Raw genomic sequence first — 25618 nt, 5'->3', positions numbered from 1 at the left:
AAAACAACCTTGAGTGCCCTTTCATACCAAGTTCTGCATTCAGTGTTTCTTTTACAGGGGTGAGTTTGTAGTGTATTTTTGCACTGATTGTTATAGTAACTATTCTACATTTTTAGAGAACCGTAACTTATTTTGGAACCATTGTACTGAATCTGTTTGGGTTGCTACTCTTATTAGCTCACACACCTGAATATAGCCTGCCCTTGGCCTGTGCTACCAAAAGAGACGATGGAGGAATACCTTTCAAGCTGTGCCCGTTTTACCTATATGATTGGTAGCACTGCTGGTTTAGTAGTAGTGTGGGGATGAGTAGGCTGTTTAGCCACTACACATCCCTGAACTCCTGCAGAGCAGTAGTCATTCTGTCACAACGCTCCTGATGCTTGCGCTAGCATATGAGCGGGATGGCACCAGAATTTGCAAATGGCCTCTGATGTGGAGGAGACCTCCAGCACAGCGCTGCAATTCTCCATGCAGAATGCTTAGTTTCCCCTGGAGTGTTTGAAGTACACCTTTCCTAAGGTAGCAGTGCTTCCAGGATGGAACTAGGTCCACACAAGTGCTGGAACGCGGTGGGTGGATGAACTTTCAGGAGCAAAGGGGCCTCTTTATTGGTTCTTAAAACAGTATAGTTATTGGACATGGTACTGTCCCCTGTTCCATGGAGGGATCTAAATGGAGGTGACTTGGGGATCCTCCCCATAACACACTGGGGCTCGTCATCCACTTTCTTGGGGCGACCCAGACCCCTGGGTCACCCCACTAGAAGCCTCCATAATCAGGCATAGAACATCAGCACACCTTCTATGCAGCAGTAAAGAATATCAATGGCCATTACTTGATTAGTGTAATGGCATTTTAATTCTATGAATGACACTTTCTTTACTAAAACTTCCAGCAGCAAAGCACTGTACAGGTAGAGCAATCCTTACATCCTTACAAGTGCATCCCTGTGAGATTGCATCCTGTCCTTTGATTCACCTTTTTCTGTCAAGATTCATAAGTAGGTATTCTGCTTGTTCAAAGCATACTCCCCACATTCAAACAAACACCCAAACATGGCCTTGAAATAGAATTCCTTGAAGACGTAGTACCTTGGCAGTCCGGATTATGTCTTCAAGCCTGGCCCCCAAACGGAAATCCCATAGACCTTTAATCTACTCCAGCCTCCAGCATCACCCTGGGAACCCACCACACCAGCGTAGGGAAGTAACAAGGCAAAAAGGCGGCTGCAACCCCAGTAGTAGAAGATGGGAGCCAGGTGGTCTGTGAGGTGCGGGAGCCGCTCGTCCTGCCTATGGCCCTGCAGCCAGCAAAGGGTGGGATGCGCTTCAAAGACTAAAGAGGTTATGGTTATTCTTCTTAGTGCACTGGGAGATGGAGAAGGCAACCTCCTCCAGCGAGAACACCCTTTGAGAAATTGCCAGGGTCTTCATGTCTGAAACCTTCTTACAGGAGACGAGGCACAACGACTGTGGCAAGCTTAGTGAATTGCAACAGTGCAGCGTGTGTTCCCCCTCCCGCCCTGACGCCAAAGGACCTTAACATAGCATAGACATCATTCATAATATTCTTTTTATGGCACACACAAAGTACATACAAAAGGCGAGAAACCAAGGGGTTTTCCACAATAGGGCCACCATCCACGAAATAACACCACACCGGTAAAGAACATCTATAGACCCCACTCCTCAGAAGGCCACACCTCCTCTGCAAACTGAGCCAGACACAAAGTTCAGGATTGACCGTACAGCTGAAACTGGTTGGTAACCCTGTTTCGCACATCACCCATGCCAGACCAACCAGGCAGTCTCATAACTACAACTGAGGGTAGCCCAAGTGTGGCGAGGTTCTGTGGCAACAATGGACTGCCCAGTGAGCCCCCCGAAACAATTCTCACCGACAGCACCCAGGAGCGATCTCATACCATTGGGTCAGGTGCTCCCAGGAGATCCAGGGGGGAGGCAAGGACTCTGGGGAAAATGTGATTAGCAAATCCCAAAAAAGTTCCAGAAGAACTGGAAACCCCACTTGTGAAGTCCAAAATGCTGTCGCGATCATCTAATGTGAGCTATCTCTGCCCTCTTTCGCCAGATTTCTCACTATCATTACAAAGGAATGAAATGTGTAGTCTACCTGCGGACCCCAGACTTAGAGAAAGGTGTGTGCTGCTGCTGGAAAGAGGTTTGGGTGCAAGATGAAAATCTTGGACTGGTGCATATGGACCGCAACAATGCATACCCACCCAGATACAGCCTGCAATTACTGACATCCATTTGGTATCTGGAATTCCAGTCTGCCTGCACCTTGGCCAGGCCTGGAAGGTATTCCCCCATGTCTGTGAGATGCCTCTGAAGGCCGTAATGTCAAGATTCCGTGATATGATAGGGCATTTATGACGTGCCTGTACACAAGTGTCTCTAGGCGCGAGACATAATTGATGCCCTAAACATAATTGATGTATCATGCCGCTGATACATTGTCCATCCTGAGTAGAATACAAGCATCCACCTTGTACCCGCTAAGGGCTCTGATCCTAAACAAGGCTTCTAAGATCTCAAAACAATTGACAGGCTGGCATCTGACTTTGTCCCTAGATTTGGGGCTGCCCCAAAAAATGGCCTAGCCACTCCATGCTGCCATGCGTTCTAACCAGCACCCTTCTGTACTGGCATCCAAGTACAGTGGCCCTTTGTCATTCTAGGAGAGGCCCCTGCAGAAGCGAGGGATCCTCGTCTGAAGGACTTTGTAGTTTAGGGGACTTGGGAAGAGGGGCAGTGGTCTGAGATGCAACATCCCTGGCTAGGTCCTCCACCTGCCCATCCAATAATTTCTCGGATGCAAACAAAGTGTTTGGGGGTGCACGATTGAAATGTGCCTTATTGTCTGAAATACCCATGCATCATCTGATAGTACCTGCAGATATGTCAGAAATTGCTTTGTGCCCTCTGTGATGGGTCAGAAGGAGGACGCAGACTCTTAAGGACATTTTAGACAAGTTTTTATTACATAATAGTTAGGAAGGCCTAGCTATGGCTATGGCTATGGGGTGTTCCGTCACTAAGAAATGACTAAGGTGCTCATCAGTCGTCAATGTCCAAAAAGAAAATCTGTCTACCATCCAAAACTATTACTAACTGACCCTATCGCTTACCTTAACAAAATAAAGGCAGGAGAATGACTCCCTTCGTGCTTCTAGCGCTGGTTCTCTTGATATGCGTTTATTTCTTTAGCAGTTCTGCTGATCCGTTCCAATAGTTAATTTCTCATTGTAGACAGTTTATTTCCCACTTTAGGCACGTCTTTGCTCTGTTCAACTTGTTTGGTGGTGTAGTCTATGTATGCCTTAACTTTTCATATTTTCTTTCATTGGTTTCACACCCTTTTGCTTTGGGTATCTCACAGGCTTTCCTTTCGTTAATGGTCTCTTTGTTTCTCTGTCTTGTATTCACATTGATAAGGTTTCTCTCTTTTTCATGCGGGTCCCTCTCTGGGAATGTTACTCTGTTTACTAAATGTGAATTTTGATAAAATAAAGAACAACATACTGTATTTCTACTTCCCTCCCTTCCAGGGAATAATCTTGTTTTTTTTCCATAAACTATCACTCTTCACCTTTGACAATGGTATTTCTTTCGTATCCAATTCTCCTTCACTGAACGTTATGGATATCGCACTTATTTTATCACAGTTCACATATAGTAACTCTTCTTTTGTACTGGGTTATTCATTCCGTGTTACTTTTCTCGTTATTCTTCCCGTGCCTCCTCAGTCCCCTGTTACCTTCTCTCTTCTTCGGAAATTGTCCTCTGGCTTTTATGGGTCTGACAGCAGTTCCTGTTTTTTGCGGTACTTGGGAACTGATGTGTTCGGCGTCCCTTGTCTGCGGTCCTCGCACTTCTATTCTCTGACAGTTCAGGATTCATTCCCTTGCCCAACACCAAGTTTGGATTTCACGTGTTTCGCGTCCTGTGATGGCTCTGTCTCCTTCCAGGCTTACGTCAGCAGGGTACTTACCCTGCGTGGAGACGTACTGCTCTCTCTTCTCTCTTAAACATTCTCCTTCTTTTTCTTCCAATCCACTTGTCTCAGTGGATTGGTCAGCTTCCATTAAAGAGAGATTTTCTGTTCCCCAGGAAGAATAACATCCTTTAGCATCTTCTTTGGCGCAGTCTTTGTTTGAGAGGATTTGATAGTGCGATGTATGCCATTCGGCTTATTGGTGAAGGGAGTTACAGGAACAGGAGTCCTTGTCCCCAAAGCGGTAACCTTTCCTTGTGAGGTCCCACTTGCCTCAACCCCTAGGGAGGGTCTTGCATAGCAGGATCACCTCCCTAGCATCACAGAGGGCTCCCCCTTGAAGGGAGGGGGGGGGCAAATTCCCTCCATGCCTCACACCTCCTACTGGGGGTAACCGAGATGACAGTAACCCGAAGTAATGGTTGGCTGCCTGTTGTTCCTCCATCTGTTGCGACCTCTATTGGTGAAGATGGTATGCTGGAGGTGGGAATCCCAGTATCCTGCCACATCTTTTCCTTGGTACCTGTTGCAGCCTGCCTGGGAGAGGCCAGCCGTGTGGCCTCTGTCAACAACTCAAGAGGGAAACCTCTTTGTTTTGGTACCGGCAAGTGCAGTGTATGTGTGGGCACATCTCTTCATTTCCTTGACAAGCCATCCCCAAAGAGTAGTGTGTATGCTTCAGGCTCTTGAAAGTACCATTATCTACACCATGGGGGCTGTCAAGTCCAGACGTTTGTCCTAGTAAGTGTACCAAGAGTGTGTCAACATCTTTCTTCAGATATCTGTAGCTTTTAGAGTAAAAAGTGAGGGTATGAAGGGTCCAGATCCAGAATCACAGCCTCTTTACATTCCAAGGAAACTGGAGGACATTCTGCTTTCCACTTGGCATGGATCTCTTGATGAATGGCTCTGTGCAAGGGCATGCCCATGTACTCGGCCACTCTTGGAAATTGGAGCCATTCCACGGTAAATAGATGGCTTTATGCCTCAGGGTCCAGCCTCTCTAAACGCGGTAGTTCAATCGAGCGTCCAGGGGAGCGCAGATGAGTACTTCCTGCAGAGTCAAGGGTCTGAGACTTGGCTCCTTCCCCCCCCCCCCCTCACTGTAAAGGCTGTGTTTAGCCTTTCAAATGTGGTCTCTGGGAGGGAGACCCCATCTGAACATTTTAGCCAGGGAAGTAGAAGAGGCAGATCTCTCCCGGGAAGACCCTGAGGAGCCCCCCCGACTGTATTTGCCACTCACTGAAGGGTGTCATTTAGGTGAACGATGTGATGCCGAGGGTGGGGGGTGGGGTGGGGGGTGTTGGGCGCGGCGCTGGAACCACTGCACCAAAAAGCTGAAAAGATCTAATCTCTTCTGGCTTCATGCAGGTTGTCAGAGATGGCATGATGTGTCATTTGGTTCAGGGAGATTCCCAGGACTCCCCTAAAAACTAGTGACCAGATTTTCAAGAAGGAAAACCGAGATGGCGCACTACATAAATGGACTACCCCTCCTATCAGTGCCCTCCTCCCCCCAACCCTAATACCTCTGTCCTCCTCCCATCCCACAGTATTTCCAGCACTGATCATGCTTATAAAATGTGCGGTTTTGAATCGGGATGTATGAATATTAATTAAAAAAAAGGGAACTATTATAACAGGCCTTTCTGTTTATCCGATTGTCAACGGGTCTCTGTGACACAACCAATTAATGCATGTGGGTGGGACCTGAGAGGTTGTGAGTTCAATCCCAACCTGCAACTGCAAACATCCGACTGTGTTGTGATGTATGTTTACTTTATAATTGTTGGTAATTACGATTAAGTTGTCTGCCTCCCTTTCCCCAAAACCAGGACTGTCACATGTGATCGAAGTGAGTGGGAAGGGTCAGGAGTGGAGTTCCAATACTTTTATTTTGTACAGTTCTTCTACTTTTTACAACCATATTCACTGTTCTACAACTGTACTTTTTGAAGTTAAAGTATACCTTTTTACTTTACCATCTTATAGCAGTTGCAGCTAGACTGAAATCTGACCGTACATTTATGAGGCCGAAGTGAAATAGCCTGGTTGAGTTCTAGCTGGCTTCATTTTAGCGAGGGAAAGATGGGGGCAATCCCCGTAACACTCTCCTCACACTACATCGCCCTCTGAATTTTGGAAAACTTGCCATACCAGGTAAAATGATAAGACCATATAGTTTCTGAGGGTCCATGTCATTCGAAAGGAATTGGTACCCCTGTATTGCTTTTCTATTTTTTACAGGTAGAAAAAAAAGCAATACAGTAGTACTATTTTCTTTCACCTTTCACTCTTTCCACCCACTTGGCTGTCAACCACCCCCCCCCCCCCCCCCAACCCCCTTACACTAACCTCTTGCTACCGCTTCCCCTGCCAAGGTCACAGTTCCACTACTTTTTTTGGTACACTTCTACCACTGACTGTCACCGTCCCTGTCCCCAAAACCGGGACATTTTTTCAACAAAAACAACTTTTGTGACAGAGGCCCCAATCCCCGGACAGTCCCGGCAAAACCAGACTTATGGTTACCCTACTTAAAACTGACTAGCAGAGCCCCACCCGTGTATTCCTTAGGCCTTTCAGTGTGATGCCTTCTTGCGGAGGCGCCCCTTCTGCAGCTGCAAAAGAACAGAAGGCACAGAGACACTCTGCACGCCAATCTTGTGCTCGCAGGTCTTACATCTGCGACCGGAAATGCACTTTTTCCAGCTAAGCGAAAAATATCCGCATTAAGTGCAACAAAACATCAGACAAAAGTTGCCTGAAGCAGCACATAGTTTAGTGTAAAAGGACTGCCACAAGTGGAAGAGACCTAATTAAGCAGCACACGGGCAATCTATAATAAAGTAGCTTCTTTCTATCAAATGGCCCAACAAAAATACCACAATGGAACTAACCAGAACTAGAATTAACACAAATGTGCTAAATAAACAGCAAAGAAAGAGTTGGAGCGAGAGGCAGGATGTGACCTAATAGGAATGGACTTGAAAGAATTGGTCTACTTGTATCATGTGTTCTACAGAGGAAAAGCCCAGATGTTCCTGGGAGTTGTAGTTTGCTACGTATTTGCTTTGCTGCTGAAACCTTTGGTAAAGTAAGAGAAGCATAATCATCGGCTCCTGGGTCCTCACTGTTTTACCAGTTTAAGGGCCATTTGTCGCTACTGCACCCATTATATTTCCACCACTGCTTCAGAATGTAAACTTGGTATTTTACGGCCCAGTTCAAATGTCCGTGCACAATGAAAGAGTTGTTCCATGGAGGAAAAGCACTTTTCCTAAAAGCACCACGTCCTGTGAAAGAAAGAATTTGGCGTACTGACATCAAAGCCTCGACTCTTGCATCTCTCTGATTTACAGTCTGACAACCGCCCTAGTGACCGTCAGTAATGCAGGGCAGACCTTGCCAGGGCAGTCCCCCTTGCAGAGCTCTACTTTTGCATTAAAAAAGGACTGAAAATACAGTGCCTATGAGGTGTCCTCGGCATGTCTGATTTCCACACTAATTTTCTCCAGACCTCAGAATCGGGCCTCAAGTCGCTTAGAGCAACGGTAGGTTCCAAGGTCTTCCATAGGCCCCCGCGGTTTGGGCAGGAAAGACTGAACTAGAAAGCATCATGGCATTCTGCCAGAATGCACACCATAGACCCCCCCCCCCCCAGAACGTGCTTCTAACTTTGCTATGTTCAAAGAAGATGTGATCCCAAAACTGCCATCTTTGAATGGTCTTTACATCCTCAGAAGAAGCTTCATCTGGGCTGAGACCAACATCAAGTTCAGCCCTGCCGCGGAACCTGCCGTCTGTTGTTCCCGCCTCCCTCCTCGTATCATTGGATGCTCCTTGCCATCCGTCCTACTTTACTCTTGGGGCTACTTAGTCCCGTGTGACACAAGCAAAGGGCGAACAGCTAAGGTCAATGTCCCAGCCTTTACTCCCACCCAGACTCTTTGCCTGTGAGCCTTAATACCACCACCTCCTCTCCCCCCCCCCCTGGTAATACCTAAAATCCACCTAGTACATTGCCAGCTACCCCTGAACCAAGATGCATTCTCTCTCATCCGGGTATACTCTCCGTATTCTCTCTCCAGTCACGCAACATTTCCCACCTTTCCTATCCCTATAATAAAACTCACAACTGGACACTCTTACTACATAATTCTCATACCACGCCCCCCCCCTTCTAACAAACAAAGCCAGCCTACAGACTGCGCAACTCCCATCATCCAACCCCCCCAGCCTCTCCTGCTCTGAAACTAAACTCCTCTACTCCCCCCCCCCCCCCCTGCTGCATCAAGTGAACATTGCACTCTGGAACGCTCAGTCTGTTTGCAAAAAGACTTCCTTCATCAGACTGCTTTCGTTCTAGCTCACCTCCCCTTGCTTTTCTTGCTATCACTGAAACCTGGATCTCTCCCCCTGACACTGCTAACCTGGCACCCCTTTATGACTTAACTTTCCTTGTCTCACTCTTCTCATCTGACTGGCAAAGGTGGTGGTGGTGCCGAGCACCTATTTTCTTCCTGTCTTAAAATCTCCCCCCCCCCTCCCCAATCCCCTCGTACCTCCTTTAAATTTCCACGTGCACCTATTGCTCTTCCTCACTCTATTCACTTCCTTTCTATCGCCCTCCTGGCCCCAATGGACCATACTTCGATAAACTTGGGCAGCTCTTTGATTCTCTCTCTCTCCCTGCCACATCGCCTCATTTTAGGTGAATCAAACCTTCCTTTGCCCAACACCCTCAAAAAAATCAGATCTTCAATCTTTTCTGAATGAACAGGCTATCCCCTCTATTCATGAACTACCTCGCACCCTCCGGGCAACTCTCTTGACCTCCTGTCCATCTCCAACACTCTCACAGCAACTAACACTAATATCATGCCATCTCTTTCGGGCCACCACCATTATCTTAACTCCCTCTAACCTTTCCTCCCCACCTACCGCTCCAATTCCCAAGAGAAAATGTAAGCCCTCTGCTATTCCTCACTGACCTTCAACTCTTACTCTCCTCCTCTCCAGATCCTTCCTCCGTGAACACTGCTTTCTCCACCTTGCAGTCCCTTCTTCTCACTGCTAACCTTTGCCCCTAAATCCCAGCGTTCTCAACCTTTGGTCTCCCCATTCATACGCAGTCCCTGCACTGACATGCAAGGACTCCAATGTAGATTGTGGCGCTCCCTCTCTTATGAGGACTTGCAGCTATGCCACCCTGCCCTTGACTCTCTCGTGTTCTCTTAATAGTGTTAGAAGGAATTTCTAGCTTTCTTTCACTAACACACACTCCTGGCACCCTAAACTCACTCTATGCTCCTCCTAAACCCACAACTATTAACTGTACTCTTTCAGCTAGTGATCTTGCTGAATACTTTGCTTCCAAAATCTCTGATTTTTAGGGAATTTCTCCACGCCCTCCTCTTAATCCTTCATCCTACTTTCTTTCCCATCGTTCACTGACACTATCTCACACTTCAGTCATACCAACACTGAGGAAGTCCTTGCACTGCTGATGAAGGCTAGTCTCTTCTGTGCCCCATCATATCCTCTTGCGCCTCAGCTTGTCAAACCTATGGCCCCTCTCACTGTGCAAATCTCTTCAACCTGTCCTTCAATTCCATCTACTTTCAAAATGCCCATAGTCCTCCCTTTGACGAGATTATTAACTTTGCTACCAGGACTCGCTTTGAACTCCCTCGCTTCACCCCACTTACTCATATCGCTAGCAGCCTGGCTGGCTAAGTATGCAAAACTGGGCCAAATTCAGATTTCTCCTACTACTGCATAAATCCGTCTGCGGTAATGCAGTGCTGGATCTATCCTCTTCAATAAATTCCCTACAATCACTCTTACAGCCATCACTCTGCCTCCTCCATCACCCTTGTGGCACCTTGCCAACCCTGTGCTTCCTCTCGCTTTGGTTCTTTCACTCTTCTTGCTCTTCTTACTTGGAACTCCCACCACTCTGCAAATTGAAAGCCTGCCGCCTCACTTTTGAGCCATCCCCTTGACTCACCTCTCCATCCTTACTGCTTGCACCTTTCCTCACCACTAACCAGACTCAAACCACTCTTTTCCCCACCACACTACCACTTAATAGACTTAATAGACTGAGGTCACCGCTCATGCTTAGCTGGCTAGACTGCATGTCCTACGTTTGTCCACCGTATTTTTTCTCGGTATCTGTCTAATATGTCTCTTCTCAAACCCAGTGATTATGGCACGCAAACTCTTTCCATGAAACTTCCGGAGATGTGGGAAGCCATGTTGAGGGCTGGGACACTGGCCAGTGCCCAATGTTGGAAGAACAAAACGTTCCCCACAAAAGCAGTATGGGAAGGAAAAGTGCAAAACATGATGGTCATGGAAATCTAACTGCAGTGGTGAATGATAAAATGGAGGGTTTCCACACTGAGTGGTCTGCCCTGCTGCTTAAACGGGGGCTGCAGGAGCACAACCAGTAGACAAAGCCAGAGGGTGCATGAAATGGAAGGAGGATGAGTGGAAAAGGGGAGAATGAGGGAGGGCCTCAGAGAGGAGCCTACAAAGGAAATTTACAGATGATCGGAGACAACAGAAAATGCACACACCATTAAAGTTGATGGGGACAAGGAGTTGGGGGGGGGGGGGGGTTTGGGGAAGAGGGGAGGGGGCGGGAGATCCAGATAATTGTTACTAATGTGGATTGCACATTTTTCCTGTTATATTGAAAATGTCTGTTAATCGTTATAAATGCCAATAAAAAAAGGGTCACTCTTATAAGAGGCTCACTGCCTCCCATTTATCTGCTAAATCGCCTTTTGTGCACTCCTTTGTGTCCCAAGAGCTAGTTTCACTGTATGTAAGCAAATTCATGTGGTAAGGAAAAATGTGGCTCGTTTTCGTTTCAGGTGTATTTAAGATTGGGCCTGAACCAGTCGGAAATCGATGAGTTCTTCACGGGCCCCGCGTTCCTCGCCTGGGGTCGGATGGGAAACATTCACACCTGGGCCGGCCCGCTGCCACTGTCCTGGAATTTAAAACAGCTGTACCTGCAGGTAAGTGTTTTGTGTTTCTGCTGTTAACAAAGCGTTGTTGGTTCTGGTGCCGCGCAGTGGACTAAAAATAGTGATGGCGCAAACGGCGTGCCATTGGACACACAAGGCATGGCTATAGCTAGTCGCCCCATCACCGGGGACTATGTTTATTTGCATTCAGAATAGGAGGACCCACTCGACTATGATTCAAACATATCCAAACAATGGGGGTGGTTTTTTATCGGCTCAAGTTAATCTATATGTAGCTACAACTCCAAATTATTTGAGCCCAGATTCGAGCAGCTTATTTAGATAATGCCACTTGTTGCCTCAATCCGGCTGGAATGTTTAGCAGTTTTTTTCTGTTTTCACTCCATTTATTTTGATCAAATTTATATTTGATTTTACTCTGACTCAAAAAGCACCCATTGGTTTGAATCAATTTAAATCAATTAGACTATGAATCAAACGGTTTGAATTGAATCAAACCTCTTAAGGCTTGGTTCAAGTCCACTCCAATGTCCCCTCAGGGGTTCCACTGTTTTGGAGCTGATTCAAGCAACTACTTGAATAATTCAAACCATGATTTTGAGTCGAGCACCTTTGGGCTCGCCCACCTGCACTATATATCAGATGATCTAAAACAGGACTGCCAGTGTGGGGGTACAAAATCAGTGGTGTGACTGTAAGTTGGTTCCCCGCAGTGCTGGCCTTAGTGGCGGCAGCGTGCCGGGCAGTGAAAGAAAAATGTGGCACCAAATCTTTAACTCCCTGTTCCGGAGCAGGGAGTTAATCACTGGAATAGGGTGCCGATGCGAAAGCATCAGCACCCTAGTCTAATGAAAACTGCTACGCTCCCATGCCGGACCGGTAGGGTAATCATCTAAATAGGATGCTGATGCAATAGCATCAGCACCCTATTGGTATTAAATGCACCCCGCTGCTGCGCTGGGTACATTTAATTTTAGTAGGGCGCCTAACGTGCCTTGTCCCACCATGCCAGCCCTTGAAAGACTCACCTGAGCTGGCGTGGCTGATCTCACCACCCTGCTCCACTGCTGTTGTAGGTCTTAAAGCATTTTACGTAGCACTGATAGTTCACAATGCAGCCGCATTAAGAAGCTCCGGGACACCCCAGGCAGGCAGAACTGCCCAAAACAAAGTCAGATTCAGGCAGCCAGAGTAAACGGAGGGAGCAGTGGTGCATCAAAGAGTAGCAGGTAAGCGGGGCCTTGGAAGTCATGTTAATAGTGTACATTGAACAGAGGGGACCTGTGCACATATGTGCAATTGTAATCATTTGCGCTACGAAGTGCAAAATAATAAAGGTTTTAAGCTACCCTATTAAAAGCAGTCTCTCTATGCGACAGAAGTGAAACACTTACTTGATGGTGCTGGGCTGTATGGGATATGCAGTGTCCATACTTCTTTGTGTCGTTGCCTAAGCACAATGTCTTATTGCAAGGTTGAAAGCAAGAATGTTTGCAGCTGTTGTACAACTGGGTGATCTACCAAAAGTTTAATAAAACTATCTAGTTTAAGAGATGTGTACCCCCCCCCCCCTCCCACTCAGCTAGCATAGCATGTGAGCTCTAAAGCCCAGTAAGGGCTGCTGATTGTATGAGATCTCGGCTGCAGGAACATGATGAAAAGCAGATTTGTAGACATTATTTCCAGCCAGAAGCAAATGGACCTTGCAATTTATCTCTAAACGGGCTGTTATCATGGCATGTTTGGTGGGCAACCTGGAAAGAGGCAAGTGAAAAGCTGGCCACGTCTAGCCTGCTGATCTTATCTCTGCATATCTGACTGTCGGAGTAAGTGAGGTGACCTCCTATCCATGAACACATTGAGAAGCATGATTGTCTCATGAGGTGAGCAACCTAATGTGCTATTAGCTCATCGTTTGCACATCAGAGGGTTGACTGCTCTTAGCGACAATTTTATGATGGGCAAAATGATGACCTTTGGATTAGTTGCACCCTAGCACAGGATGATACACTATAGAAGGTCACAGAATGCCCAAAATAGGGCTCATCGCCGTCACAAATTACAAGGGTATCTTAAGGACCGTGCCCCAACATTTTAGGGTCATGATTTTTGCACTGCAGAAAGATTAATGAGTTGATTTTGTTTCTACAAAAGCATGTGAAACTGAATTCAACTGCAGGTGGGAGCAATTTTTTCATCTGTCATCGTTTCAAATTCGAAGGCCATGCTTGCAGGAAAACGAGGCACAGGGGTTGCCGTCCTTAAGATCCATTTTGTTTGCTATACGCTGGTTTTGTTTCTGAAAAAATAAATGTGTTCGCCTTCTCCTGAAGGACTTCAATGTGTCATCTCTCATACAAAACATTGTGTTCTGCAAATTGATTCAATCCAAAACCTCTTACAGTTGCTAAAATACATATGGTGAGGCACCTCCCCTCTTGACCCTCCTTAAGTGTTCCTCTGAAGGTCAGTAGAAGCCTCTGCTACTTCTCATGGGGCTCACAGGCCATTTAGCTCTGAGAGGCACCAGCAATCATTGACGTCCATATCAAACCCATTTGGCGTAAAATGGGTAAAAGAATTAAAAGCCGCTGATTCTGTTCGGGTTCAAGGCTGGTAAACGCTGAAATCTCAAATGTGATGTCAGTCAAGGCATTCAGGATTATCCGCATTCTCTTTTCCTGCACCCGTGTGAGCAACGGCAGCTCTGCATCCCGCTTTCTTACTGACTCTGCACTAAAAGTGGGATTTCAGGCTAATGCTCACTGAAGTCTCTATCAAGTCGATTTGGGCTCCTTCAATCCTGCAGCGGGTTGATCCCTGGGATCTGATATATCTGCTCAGTCCAGGACTGTTATCAAATCTGGAGCAGAGGGAGGCTTGGAAGAGGATGATTCGTCCTCATAAAGCGCTTGAGTTCCCTTATCCTTGTGGTCTTAGCCTGTGTTCTTTCTCCACCCCAGTACAGGATCCTGGCAAGAATGAGATCATTGGGGATGATTCCAGTGCTTCCCGCCTTCGCTGGACATGTTCCACGTGGGATTCTAAGGTAGGCTACGTCCCGCTTCTTCTCAGGTGCATGTTCATCTTGTTTGTTGAGGGTGGGAAGCGTCCATTATTTTTTGGGTAAAATTGCTTAAGAGATCCAAATGACAAAGGTTTGTGGTTGGGGGGAGGGTAAAATCTTGTTACAGGGGTTCTGCCTACCTATTGCAGTGCAAGGAGGATTGCTCTCATCCATGCATGAGAACCAGTGTCAAGAGAAGTGCTTGAGGATGTTAGCGTGGATGTGCGCTTTGAGAGCAGCTAGTTGGGAAGACTGTTTCCCTTTATGACCGTGATCTCTCCTGGGTGCTAAAGGTTAGTGTCGTTAATGAATCAGAACTACTGCTTCTCATTGGAAGACGGCAAATGGGTGGGGTTCTGAGAAGGGAGCATAGGTGGAGGAAAACGTTGAGTTTGTACGTGTTCAGGCTAAAAGGCACAAGCATTCTTGAGAGATTCACAAATCAACCATTGTGGTCCGAACTTTCTCGAAAATCACATACCTCTTCACTCTTGAAAATGAGCAGCACCATGTTCTGTAGGTGGATGTTGTGTGGTCCATTTTCTAGCTCTATATTTGCATGTCTGGCTGTCAGCGTCTAATGTCACTCTATTTTCCCTCCTAATGGCTCAGGGTCTTCCCTGAAGTCAACGTGACCAAGCTGGGAGTCTGGAGTCACTTCGACTGCACCTACTCGTGTAGCTACCTACTGGACCCCGAGGACCCCATGTTCCAGGTGATCGGGGCACTCTTCCTGAATGAGCAGACCCGGGAGTTTGGCACGGATCACATATACAATGCCGACACTTTCAATGAGATGACCCCCACCTCCGCGGATCCTGCATACCTCTCCGGCATCAGCTCCGCCGTCTTTAAGTCTATGTCAACTGGTAAGCATATGGTGGATGGAAAAAATTGAAGTTCATTCCACATCCTCCCCTTTCTCATTGCTGTCGCATTGTGTGGTTCTCAAATGTTGTATCCAGCGGAGGCTTTTTCTTCCCACCATTTTAAATTAGAGGTGCACCGAATATCAGATCATATTAAGTATTGGGACCCAATAATTGATCAAGTACTTGGGCAAATCCGGCATCAAATGTTTGTTTTTTCATACCTTAACATTCAAGCTTGGGGAAGTGCACTGTGAGAGAGTAATCATTATCTGGACTATACATTTTATCTCTTTCAAAACATACTTTTTTTAAATTAAAGCATTAATGGCAAAAATAACCAGTTCTTATCAAGTATTAGCATGCAGGATCAACCTTAGGTTGGTTGGAATGTGGGCTTTAAACCCCAGTAGAGCAGTGCAGTTTCCAAGCAAGTCGTTGACTTTCTACACCTAGGTGGCTCAGAAGGGCAGGTTTTCCTCCACACCACTTGGGCCCATACTTCCTGTGCAACTCAAAATGCCAATTTCCGCATCTGCTGAGGCGTTTTCATAGTGCGTTGACCTATTTTGTTAAGGTCAGGTGCGTCCGCACATCTGCGCAAGCTGGTCTGTGCCAGTCCGTGGCGCTCAGTGGTGCAGGTTACTCGTGTCTCGGGTGAGTGGGTAAGATATCTCTCCTTCAAACTAACATGCAAGTATTGACAATGATTAAAGAGGCTAAAGATAAAATGTCTGTGAATAATAGGAAAGTGGGTTCTCATACGCGGGCGGGCATACAGCGATCTAAAAGAGTTCATTGTTATCTTGCAGAGGTATTGTCACCGGCCATACCAGCTAACTCTTTGCGAACACAAGACATGGCAGAGCTGGTCGATAGCGCTCAAGTGTGTCCAATTTCAGATTTAAATGGACAAGCTCAGGATATGTACCAGTCTTGAGCAGAGATGAGCAGGATATTAATGATTTGGCAACTGTTCAGAACATGGCAATTTCTGGGCAAGATGGAGTTTTAAAGAAAATGAGCGATTATAGGTAACAGATTGCAATTGCACACCGCATCAGAGGTTGGTGACCACTGTGCCAAGACAATATATGATACAGGTCTTAAAATACTGTTATTGAACACAAGGTCCCTACTCAGGCATGCGCTAGATGTTGCAACATATATTACCGCTCAAGATGTTGACGTCTGTGCACTGACTGGGACCTGGTGCCATGCTGCAGCAGGACCTACCCTAGCATTATCTGTTCCGCATGGCTACAGTATTTTTGGTCAGGATCGACGTGAGGGTAGAGGTGGGGCGTTACCTTTATATTCAAATCCAAACTTGAGGTCTGGGAAGTTGAAGTACCAGCTATAGAAGAGAATGACATTATAAAGACAAAAATTAGGACGGATGCTGAACCGCTTTTCAACATGGTTCTAGTCTAGAGACTTACTATCCCTATGCGTACATTTTTGATGCATCTTTGTAATATCCTTCTACCCAGTCTCAAACCGAACAGTAAGGCTATTGTCCTAGGAGACTTTAAATTCTGGTTAGGCAATAGCTCTGATTCTATAGCCAATATTGAGGAGGACTCACTAGGCAATTTGGGTTTTCAGCAACTGATAGTCACCCACGCACACAATGGGAAATACCTAGACTGGCTCCACATAATGTTAAAAGGACAGACATGATGGGGGGGGGGGTATCCTGCTCTGTCTGTAGTCGGAGCGCTTTTTGTGCACTTCACAATAGCCTGTGAAACGGTTATCAGGACCTAAGCTATAAAAAAAGATTAATACAATCTTTAGGAATCTGAAAAAATGTACTCCACAAGCTTTGGAGCCTTGGCTACTGCCTATGATTAATAAAATCCAAGAACTTGAGTCGGCCGATGATATTGCGCATGCTCAGGCAGCTTGGGAAGCCACCAACACTTTGGCACCCCTCTGGACCAGATATGTTGTAGTGAGAAAAGGCAAGGCTTGGGAGCACTCACTCCCGCCCCCCCCCCCCCCCCCCCCACAACCCACTCCCACACCCCACCCTGGTGATTGTGAATGCACATTTGGAATATAAAGAACTTTTAAAGATCTTCAGGGAATTGGAAGAACACATCCGAGATCCTTATCCGCAGCTTGGTGTACATTAATTCAGGAAGCTATGCTAGGGAGGCTCGATCGGATAAAAAAGAACATTGAGGTCAATAAGGAGATCACTAGGCCGGTAATTAGTGGTCTAGATGGGTCAGAACGAACTCTGCAAGACCACCAGTTTAATTATAAACATGTGATTCAATCAAAACTGGCCATGATTAATGCTAATCTTAAACCAACCAGTTTTAAAGGGGATACATGTCCTGCAATGGTAATTAAGGCTTGTGCTCGCATTCTCATAAGCACTCTCTGGAAATGTGTTAATGGCTCTTTTACAGAAAATCATGTCTCGGCAGTTCTCAAGAATGCTTGGATCACCCCTCTACTAAAAAAGCCAGGTTTATGTGCCACCACGCCAACAACCAATGGGCCTATCACTAATATGCCGTTCCTTTGAAAAATGTTAGATCGGGCGGCATACATTCAAAATTCAGCAAATCTGAATGAACATGTGATTGTTAAACAAATGGCAATCAGATTTTAGGCAAGGGCACAGCACCGAAACGGCATTACTCGATTTGAAATCCATGTTACTCCAGACTATGGATAAGGGGGGGGGGGGGCTGTTTTGCTCATGCTGTTGGACCTGCATGCAGCATTTGATCTGGTTGACCACATTAAAAGAAGTTGCTTATTTTTCTGACAATGCCACACTATGGATTCATTCATTCTTGAGCCATCGATGGTGTAGAGCAGGCTTGTCCAACCTTTTTGAATGTGGGGCCGAAGCATTCACTTTTTGTCAACCAGTGGGCCGGCGAGCCAAAGGTCAACAACCTCACCCAAAGCAGTATATTAAAAAGCGATATTGTGTGACCTTTGACACAATAGCATCACAGGCAGTGATGCGCCATGCAGTCCCAAAGATAGCATTTGGTGTCAGGGGCAGTGAGTATCTAAGGGAGCCCCTCCATCAAATGATCAGAGGTCAGTTGCTTTGCTATTGATTTATTTTCAGTGTGTGTGTGTTCATATTTTCCTGAAATAGTGGGGACGACTGAGCATAGGGAGCTATAAGGATCTAGGGAGGGTTTGGGGGGGGGGGGGTTCCCCCTCCAAGAATTATTTTTCAAATATGGGGTTGAAATGGTGCATTTTACAGCAGAAAAACTGACCAAAAAGCCATAAGTTTATAATCCGTTCTGAAGGGGAACATGAACATTCCATGTCACCAACAGCAGACAAGAACACTTTACAACACAAGACATTTTAATGATCAATGTGTCCACAGTGTAAGACAGCACTGTCACTGATGTAACACATTGTCATGCTGGTTGTGCCCAAAATATGCCTCTGTAGCAACATGTCTATTCTGGCTGTTCCCAATTTAGGCCAACATTGCCCTTTACAAAGCATGATTGATGCTGCCTGAGCATATGCAGTGTGCCCAATACATATGCCAGCTTATCTCTCTAATACACATTCATTACTTCTGTGTTAATGAGTGATGCTGCCTGTGCATTGTGCCCAATACATATACCAGTTTATCTCTTTATCTGGTGGGCTACGGTGTTATGTGCTCAGAAATTTCACTCCTGCAGCTGGCCATCCTCCAACAGGGGCACGTACACCTCCGAAGGGCTGTTTTGCCCCGTCCAGGTTAGCACTTGTCAGTTGAAAATACAAAAACTGGATAGAGCCCCAGGCATTTTACCCACTGTGCTGCTTTTCTGGGTGTGGATGGCGTGATTGTGTTGCCTAGCCATTTTGGCAAGGAATTAATTCCCACATGCAGCAAAATCATGTGGGAATTCATTCCTTTTGTGACGCAATTTGAACAGTACACAAGGGGGAGGTTTTTTCCAAAAGTGATGCAAATTGTACCCTCCCTCCGGAGGCGAAATGTTCAAACCTTAAGGCAGCCCACGCTGCTTTTGAGCCTTCCAGATACTGCTGGCCAGATACTTGTGTTTCAGTGTATCTGGCCAGCAGTATCTCAGAGGCTCAAAAGCACTGCATGCTGCAAACATACATCGGAAGAAATGGCAGGCCGTACTTCCCACTGCTGGAGGCAAGGAGAACTAGGCCTCGGTGTGCACCGCACTGTGAACCTGGGCTGAGCTGCTGGCTCACGCAGGCTCTGCCATGCAGATGTGTGAAGGTGACGCTTTGTGCCCGTCACTCCACCCACACACATTACGTGATTATAATTTCCATCGGCTGAGAAACAGCCAATGGAAATACTGTTACCATGCAAGGCAGTTATTTATTTCCACTACTACAACATGCCTTGCATGGTAACAGTATATCCATTGGCTGTTTCTTAGCCAATGGAATTCGCAATGTGTGTGGACTACAATTCCTACCCTGAAACTGCAGCCACAACGCTCACTGCGTATAAAATAAATACAAAACGTACAAAAGTAACCCTAATGCTTTGTTTGTGCTCTTGGGCTTTGAGGGCCACATAAAATGGCTTGGAGGGCCGCATTGCGGCCCTTGGGCTGCATGTTGGACAACCCTGGTGTAGAGTTTGCAGCAAGGAGGCAGAGGCCCATCCAGCACACCTTGATTACGGCGTGCCTCAGGTGACATGCTTATCCCCTGCACTATTTAATATTTTTACGGTCCCCTTTTTTAATCTTTTATAAGAGAATAACATTGTCTTCACTAATTATGCTGACGACACACAATGTGTTGTCCCACTATCTGGGAATCATGCTGAGGATGATGAAAATGTTAATAAAGTTTAGGAACTTATTCAAACATGGATGGCGGGTAATGGTCTGACGCTCAAAAAAGAAAAAAAACGAGCTGATGGTGGTCGGCACTGCAAATTAAATACGGAGATTGAGCACAGATTATAAGCACATTTTAGTGGCCGGCTGTAGTACTTAGGCACAAAAGATAGTCGAAACGCTCGGGGTCCATCTGGACCAAAATCTTAACATGTGGGCCCAAGTCAGTAGTTTAGTCTCTTCTACGGATTATTATATCAAACTGTTGGTGCAACCACGTCCCTACATCTCGCGAGCAAATTGCGAGACGGTGGGTAGGGCCATTGTGGGTCCTAAAATTGATTATTGCAGTAGACTACTGGTGGGCATAGCCACATCAGATTGCAAAAGACTTCAAATCATGCAAAGCTGTTTGCTTTGGGTAATTACTGGCCTCTAAAGGAGAGATCTAGTATCCGATGCTAGATGTAGTTTGCATTGGTTGCCTATTGGAGCAAGAGTACAATGTTGCATATTGTTGACCCACAAGTGCTTGCTTAGCTCTAGCCCTTTGTGCTTGAGGGAAGTAGTGCTTCCTAAACCATGTGTCAGGACGCTTAGGTCCAATAATACCAACCTGCCTGAAATACTGGCCTGTAAGCTGACCCAGGTCATGACAGCTGCTTTTTTCTCAGCCGGGGCAAAGGCATGGAATACACTGTCCCCTGACCTGAAAGCTCTAACAGACTGTAATGTTCAGAAAAAACTGAAGATCCTATTGTTTACATAATGATTTTGGTTGTATTGTTTGAGGACTGTGATATCTCTGGTACCTATTGTACTGGTTCTGGCTATTGTATTGTTTTGTCGTCTGTTATGTGTTGCCCCTTGTACTTGCTTTTTCTCTGCGCCCATAAGCCTCTGGGTCACTAGTGTGCATTACAAATCAATTAAACTAAAGGTCCAGATGCCCACTGCAGCCTTGGGGCAAGGAGTTGGTAGATGTGTCTGTCATTTTCCCTCTGTCTGTGCCTCAATTTCTTCTTTTAGTCACGGCTTGTCTCGGCCGTAGCTTAAGTGGAAAATAAATTGTTGCTACATTCTTTCGACATACGGATTTTTAGATTTAGTGTTTTCCTCTTTTCAATGTGCATTGCACGTGCTGGGATTTATATAGACCAAATCTGTTAACTTGCTGTGTAGCAACAGAGCGCTGTGCAACAAGGAGATAAAGCAATAGCGTACAATAATATGAATGCAATCAGAAGGAGATGGAGAGAGGGTAAACAGCGGGCTACCGGCATGGGTGTCAATATATGAAGGAAATGGCATGGTCTCACTCAATCAGCATTTGTGTCTAAAAAGTATAGCAGATGGGAAAGTGGCCGTGAATTTAACCGCTTTATAGCCCGTCGTTATGAGGCAAACAATTCTTAAATGCCCTCAGAATTGAGTAGCACTGCTTAAGCTGCAGTGAATACGGCTATAATAGTTTGATTTTACACTTGTAAAAATACCAATTTTATGAACTAAGTTTCTTTTTTTTAGACTGGTTGAAGCAGACTTTTATTAAAGGCTGATTCATTCACTTTTGTCTTGGTAATTCTGGAAATATTCGTCTGAATCCGATTGAATTTTACTGAAGACAACGTTTAGTAACAGCAAACAACTTGCTAGTTGCCCAGAGAGTAGTTTCATGGTTTAAAACCAGTACTTTAAATACAAATATTGACGATCAGTATATGCTAGGCGGAGGAGTTGCTTACTGCTTAAGTGGCGGTGCTCGCCTATCAAAATCAATGAACCTCCCAATGAAAAGAGCTGGTATGTTTGCTCCTTTCAGAAAAAGTGCAGTTACGAAGGACCAACCATGTCTGCCAAATGCAAGCACCTAAAAACGGATGTATTGCTGGAAACCGTGGAATGTCACAACTTTGGTGGCAACAGCTATCACCATTGTGATCCCAGCTCTGTCGCACAACAAGGGGTGGGTTGGCCATTTTCCCTGCTAGACTAATGGGGCTGTTTTGGGCTATAGCCCGTGACACAGCATCTCCTCAAACAGTTACTGCATACATTACTTTTGAGTCTAGAGCACCTGGGAGAGGTTGTATAGGGGCTGGGTGGACATTTCCCAGTGCGGTGTTTTATTTTAAATCCAGCCCTGGGAACACTGGGCTATTTATACCCCACTAGTGGGTGCTGAAAACCTTGCATGTAAAGTGTGCTCCATCAGTCCATTTCCATGACTGTTCCTGTTCTGGGCAAGTTGGGGTCTCTGGGTGGTTAAGAGTGTTGATTCTAAAGGACCAGAAAGCATCAAGCCATGTTGCCTAATCTGTGTTGGACAAATAATGATGTGCCTGCTTGCAGATACTGCAATATGCTCCGGATGTTACTTTTAACAGCCTCAGTTCATATCCAGTCATCTTCTTTAAAAGATCTTGAATTGTGGGGGGCATCCAGCCAAACTGCCAATACTTCAACTATTCTGATCCATGTACCTGAATACGACCCCTGATGAATTGTTTTGTTTTCTCGCCTACTAGGTCTCTCATCTCCACCCTTGTACTCAGTCCTCGTGACTACTGCTCCATTCCATTGTTGTGCCTCCCTCTCTAGTCTTTTCTCCCCTCGACAACATTCTCAACTTTGCTTGCCGCACCCTACAATCTTCCATGCTCCTCTCGAATCTTCAATTTCTCTATGTAGTCTAGCTCTCCATGGAAACCGCTACTTTTTATGTTTTTCTTCTAGTCTTTCAAACTAGACAGGGATGTGCCCTTTCCGCCCCTACAATCCCTGATCTCTTTGACCATCTGTACACCTCCAGTCTGCTCCACATACAACCTTGCTGTTCTTTGCCCACGCTGGGCCTCCTCCTGGTCCTGGCCTTTTCCTCTACTTGCATGCAATTGTGCCCCCCCCCCTGCCTCGTCTCACCAATATTGATACCCTCTCCTTCTACAAGAGAATGTCTCCCTCTCACACCTGGGCTCGCCCTGTCTTGGACTTCACTCCCCCAGAATGTGCATGGCACTACCGCTCCTCTTCTTGTATATTTCCTCTAAGGCCCTCTGTCACTTTTATCTCTAGTCTATGTCCTACCTTTTCCCCCTCTTCATCAACTCGTCATCATTCATACTTGTATTGCTTTGTAGGCACCTGGTCCCAGGATTGGCCCATTTGCAGCGTGCATCTCTTGAACATGTTTCTGTCAAATGGAAATACATGTATGACTTGTGTGTTTGTCTCTCCACAGTCGACCCGGATGCCATCTGGCTGATGCAAGGATGGCTGTTCATCAATGAGCCAAGTTTCTGGAAGCCAGCACAGATCCGAGCCCTGCTTCTCGGGGCACCGCTCGGAAGAATCATTGTCCTTGATCTGTTTGCAGAGACTGTGCCAATGTACCTCACCACTGAGTCCTTTTATGGGCAGCCGTTCATTTGGTGCATGCTGCACAACTTCGGGGGCAACCACGGGCTGTTTGGAAATGTGGAGAGCATCAACCGGGGCCCGTTTGATGCCAGGCACTTCCCCAACTCCACCTTGATAGGAACCGGGCTGGCACCAGAAGGAATTGACCAGAACGACATGATGTACGAGCTGATGAACGAGATTGGTTGGCGCCAAGATCCGGTCAACCTCTCGGAGTGGGTCAATGACTATGCACAGAGACGTTATGGCAGCAAGGATGCAAATGCTCTTGCTGCCTGGCAGCTGCTGCTGCGTAGTGTATATAACTGCACTCTTTTATGGAAAAACCACAACAAGAGTCCTTTGGTCCACCGCCCCTCACTGAAAATGCAGACCGATGTGTGGTACAATCAGAGGGATGTCTATGAAGCCTGGCGCCTGTTGCAGAACGCGTCGAGCACGCTAGCTGCAAGCGATGCCTTCCTGTATGACCTTGTCGATGTCACAAGGCAGGCCATGCAGCAGTTGGTGACCGAATATTACCTGGAAATCAAGCAGGCTTATCTGAGCCATGCCTTGCTTGATTTGATGACTGCAGGTGGTGTCCTAGTCTATGACCTCATCCCAGAACTGGACCTTCTTCTGTCAAGCGAACCTCACTTCCTACTGGGGCGATGGCTGTCGGGCGCTCAGTCTTTAGCCACAAGTGAGCAGGAAGCCTCCCTGTATGACATGAATGCCCGGAACCAGTTGACTCTCTGGGGTCCAACAGGCAACATTTTGGACTATGCCAACAAACAATATGGTGGCCTTGTCATGGACTATTATGGGATGCGCTGGGGCTTATTTGTGTCTAGCCTGGTGGAGAGTCTGAACACGGGGACGCCATTCCACCAGGATGAGTTTAACCAAGAAGTCTTCCTAGTGGAGAAAGGTTTTACCTTCAACCAGAAGAAATATCCCTCAATTCCCACTGGGGACACAGTGGAGATCGTGAAGAAGATCTTCCTGAAATACTATCCACACCGAGTGGGAAAATACACGCTGGGAGTGTAAGTTGTGTGCGCCTGTGAGTGCGTGTTAAAATAAAGGCATTTTCTTGGAAAAGGGAACCTAAAGAGGATGGTTTGTAAAAGCAGGCGTTCAGATTCATTTCCACGTCAATGTTTACTAACTTGAGCTTTTAAATGGACACCACCAATATGGCTGACTGGTCTTAAATCATTTTACTGTCCAGATCATCAATTGGACTTGAAGTTGGGCTGATTTTTGGAATTCAACATTCTACTCAGCTGTGTCCTTACTGGGGCACTAAGGGGAAGCTTGCATTGCTGCACTCTGCAATAAGTGGACAAGAGGATATTGCCGTCCAGTAAGGCCTTTCGGGCTCTTCTACCAAACCTCTAATGGAACGTACGCGTTAGGTTTACAGATGTGCCATCCCAAATGCTGTGAAACTGTGATAGGTCCATGTCAATGATCTTGTGCAGGAAGTACTTTGACAACTGCAACTCCTAATTAGTGGCTGATCAGCAGATTTATGGCAACTGAGGAGTCGGCTGCAAAGATCTGGGCTGCCCGCAGAACACCCATCTTCACCCCTTCCTGCTGTACAGACTGGACTGCAATGATTGTCATCAAGAAGTATTGTATTCCCTAGAGTTGTCTTTGCTTGCATTTCAATGAGGCATAACGATCCCCTAAAGCAGGCAGAAGTCCTGAAACCTGTAACTTTCTAGATGTCTTGTACTACAACCCCCATCATCCTAACCCAACATTTTCAATGGTGAGAGATTATGGAAGTTGGAGTTCGATATATCCATAATCTCAAATTGCAAAACCTCACCTCGGAGAGATGGCCACTCATTCCAGAGGTCAGCTCTGGTCTGCGGACTCAAGATCATTCAGACTAATCACCCAAGAAAAGGGAACGCTTCATCAGTCTGAATATGAGGAATTCAGAAGAAACATGTTTCATACTTTTATGAGAGACCCAAAAGGGGCCAGATACATTAAGGGCACACAAAGATCAGGTTAGAGCAATACAGACTAATTACTACATTGATGAGGTTCTGTGATACCACAATATAGTGTCCACGTTGCTCTCTTGCACAGCTTCTTACAGCCCAACAGTCCAAAATGTCTGCAACTCCTGCCACCCGGACATCCACCAACAGATCGTGGAACGTCCCTTCGGCTGATGGTGTCTGTGTTTTCTTAAACTTACTGTGACAACATGAACTACATTCCCCCGTTATAGTGCTTGAACAGGTTACTGGATGCAGAGCACTTTGGATGTACTTGGTGTGGAGGGTACCTCCTAATACCGCCATACCCTCCCCCACCCCCTCCCCCCCCAAAGCTCTGGCAGAGATCGCCATCTTGCGTGGAAATGGCAGAGGATTGAAGAACAAAAGGAAGGCCCAACTGCACAGC

The 25618-nt window shown here is 46.3% G+C and overlaps 1 protein-coding gene across 1 annotated transcript in view; it reads left to right on the top strand.

The window, feature by feature from the left end:
- The window catches only part of NAGLU (N-acetyl-alpha-glucosaminidase), a 93710-nt gene extending 69069 nt beyond the window's left edge, over positions 1-24641 (top strand). The window contains exons 3-6 of the mRNA XM_069634436.1: positions 10908-11054; positions 13988-14073; positions 14704-14960; positions 23025-24641. Coding sequence (XP_069490537.1) covers positions 10908-11054; positions 13988-14073; positions 14704-14960; positions 23025-24238 — 1704 coding nt within the window. The 3' untranslated portion in view covers positions 24239-24641. The remainder of the gene's footprint in view (positions 1-10907; positions 11055-13987; positions 14074-14703; positions 14961-23024) is intronic.
- The last annotated feature ends 977 nt before the right edge of the window (positions 24642-25618 follow it).

The sequence above is a fragment of the Ambystoma mexicanum genome, chromosome 13, assembly GCF_040938575.1.
Source record: "Ambystoma mexicanum isolate Mex_15411 chromosome 13, UKY_AmexF1_1, whole genome shotgun sequence".
Classification (NCBI taxonomy): Eukaryota; Metazoa; Chordata; class Amphibia; order Caudata; family Ambystomatidae; genus Ambystoma; species Ambystoma mexicanum.
The sequence above is the reverse complement of the archived record's forward strand: the minus strand, read 5'-3'. Positions and strand labels throughout refer to the sequence as shown.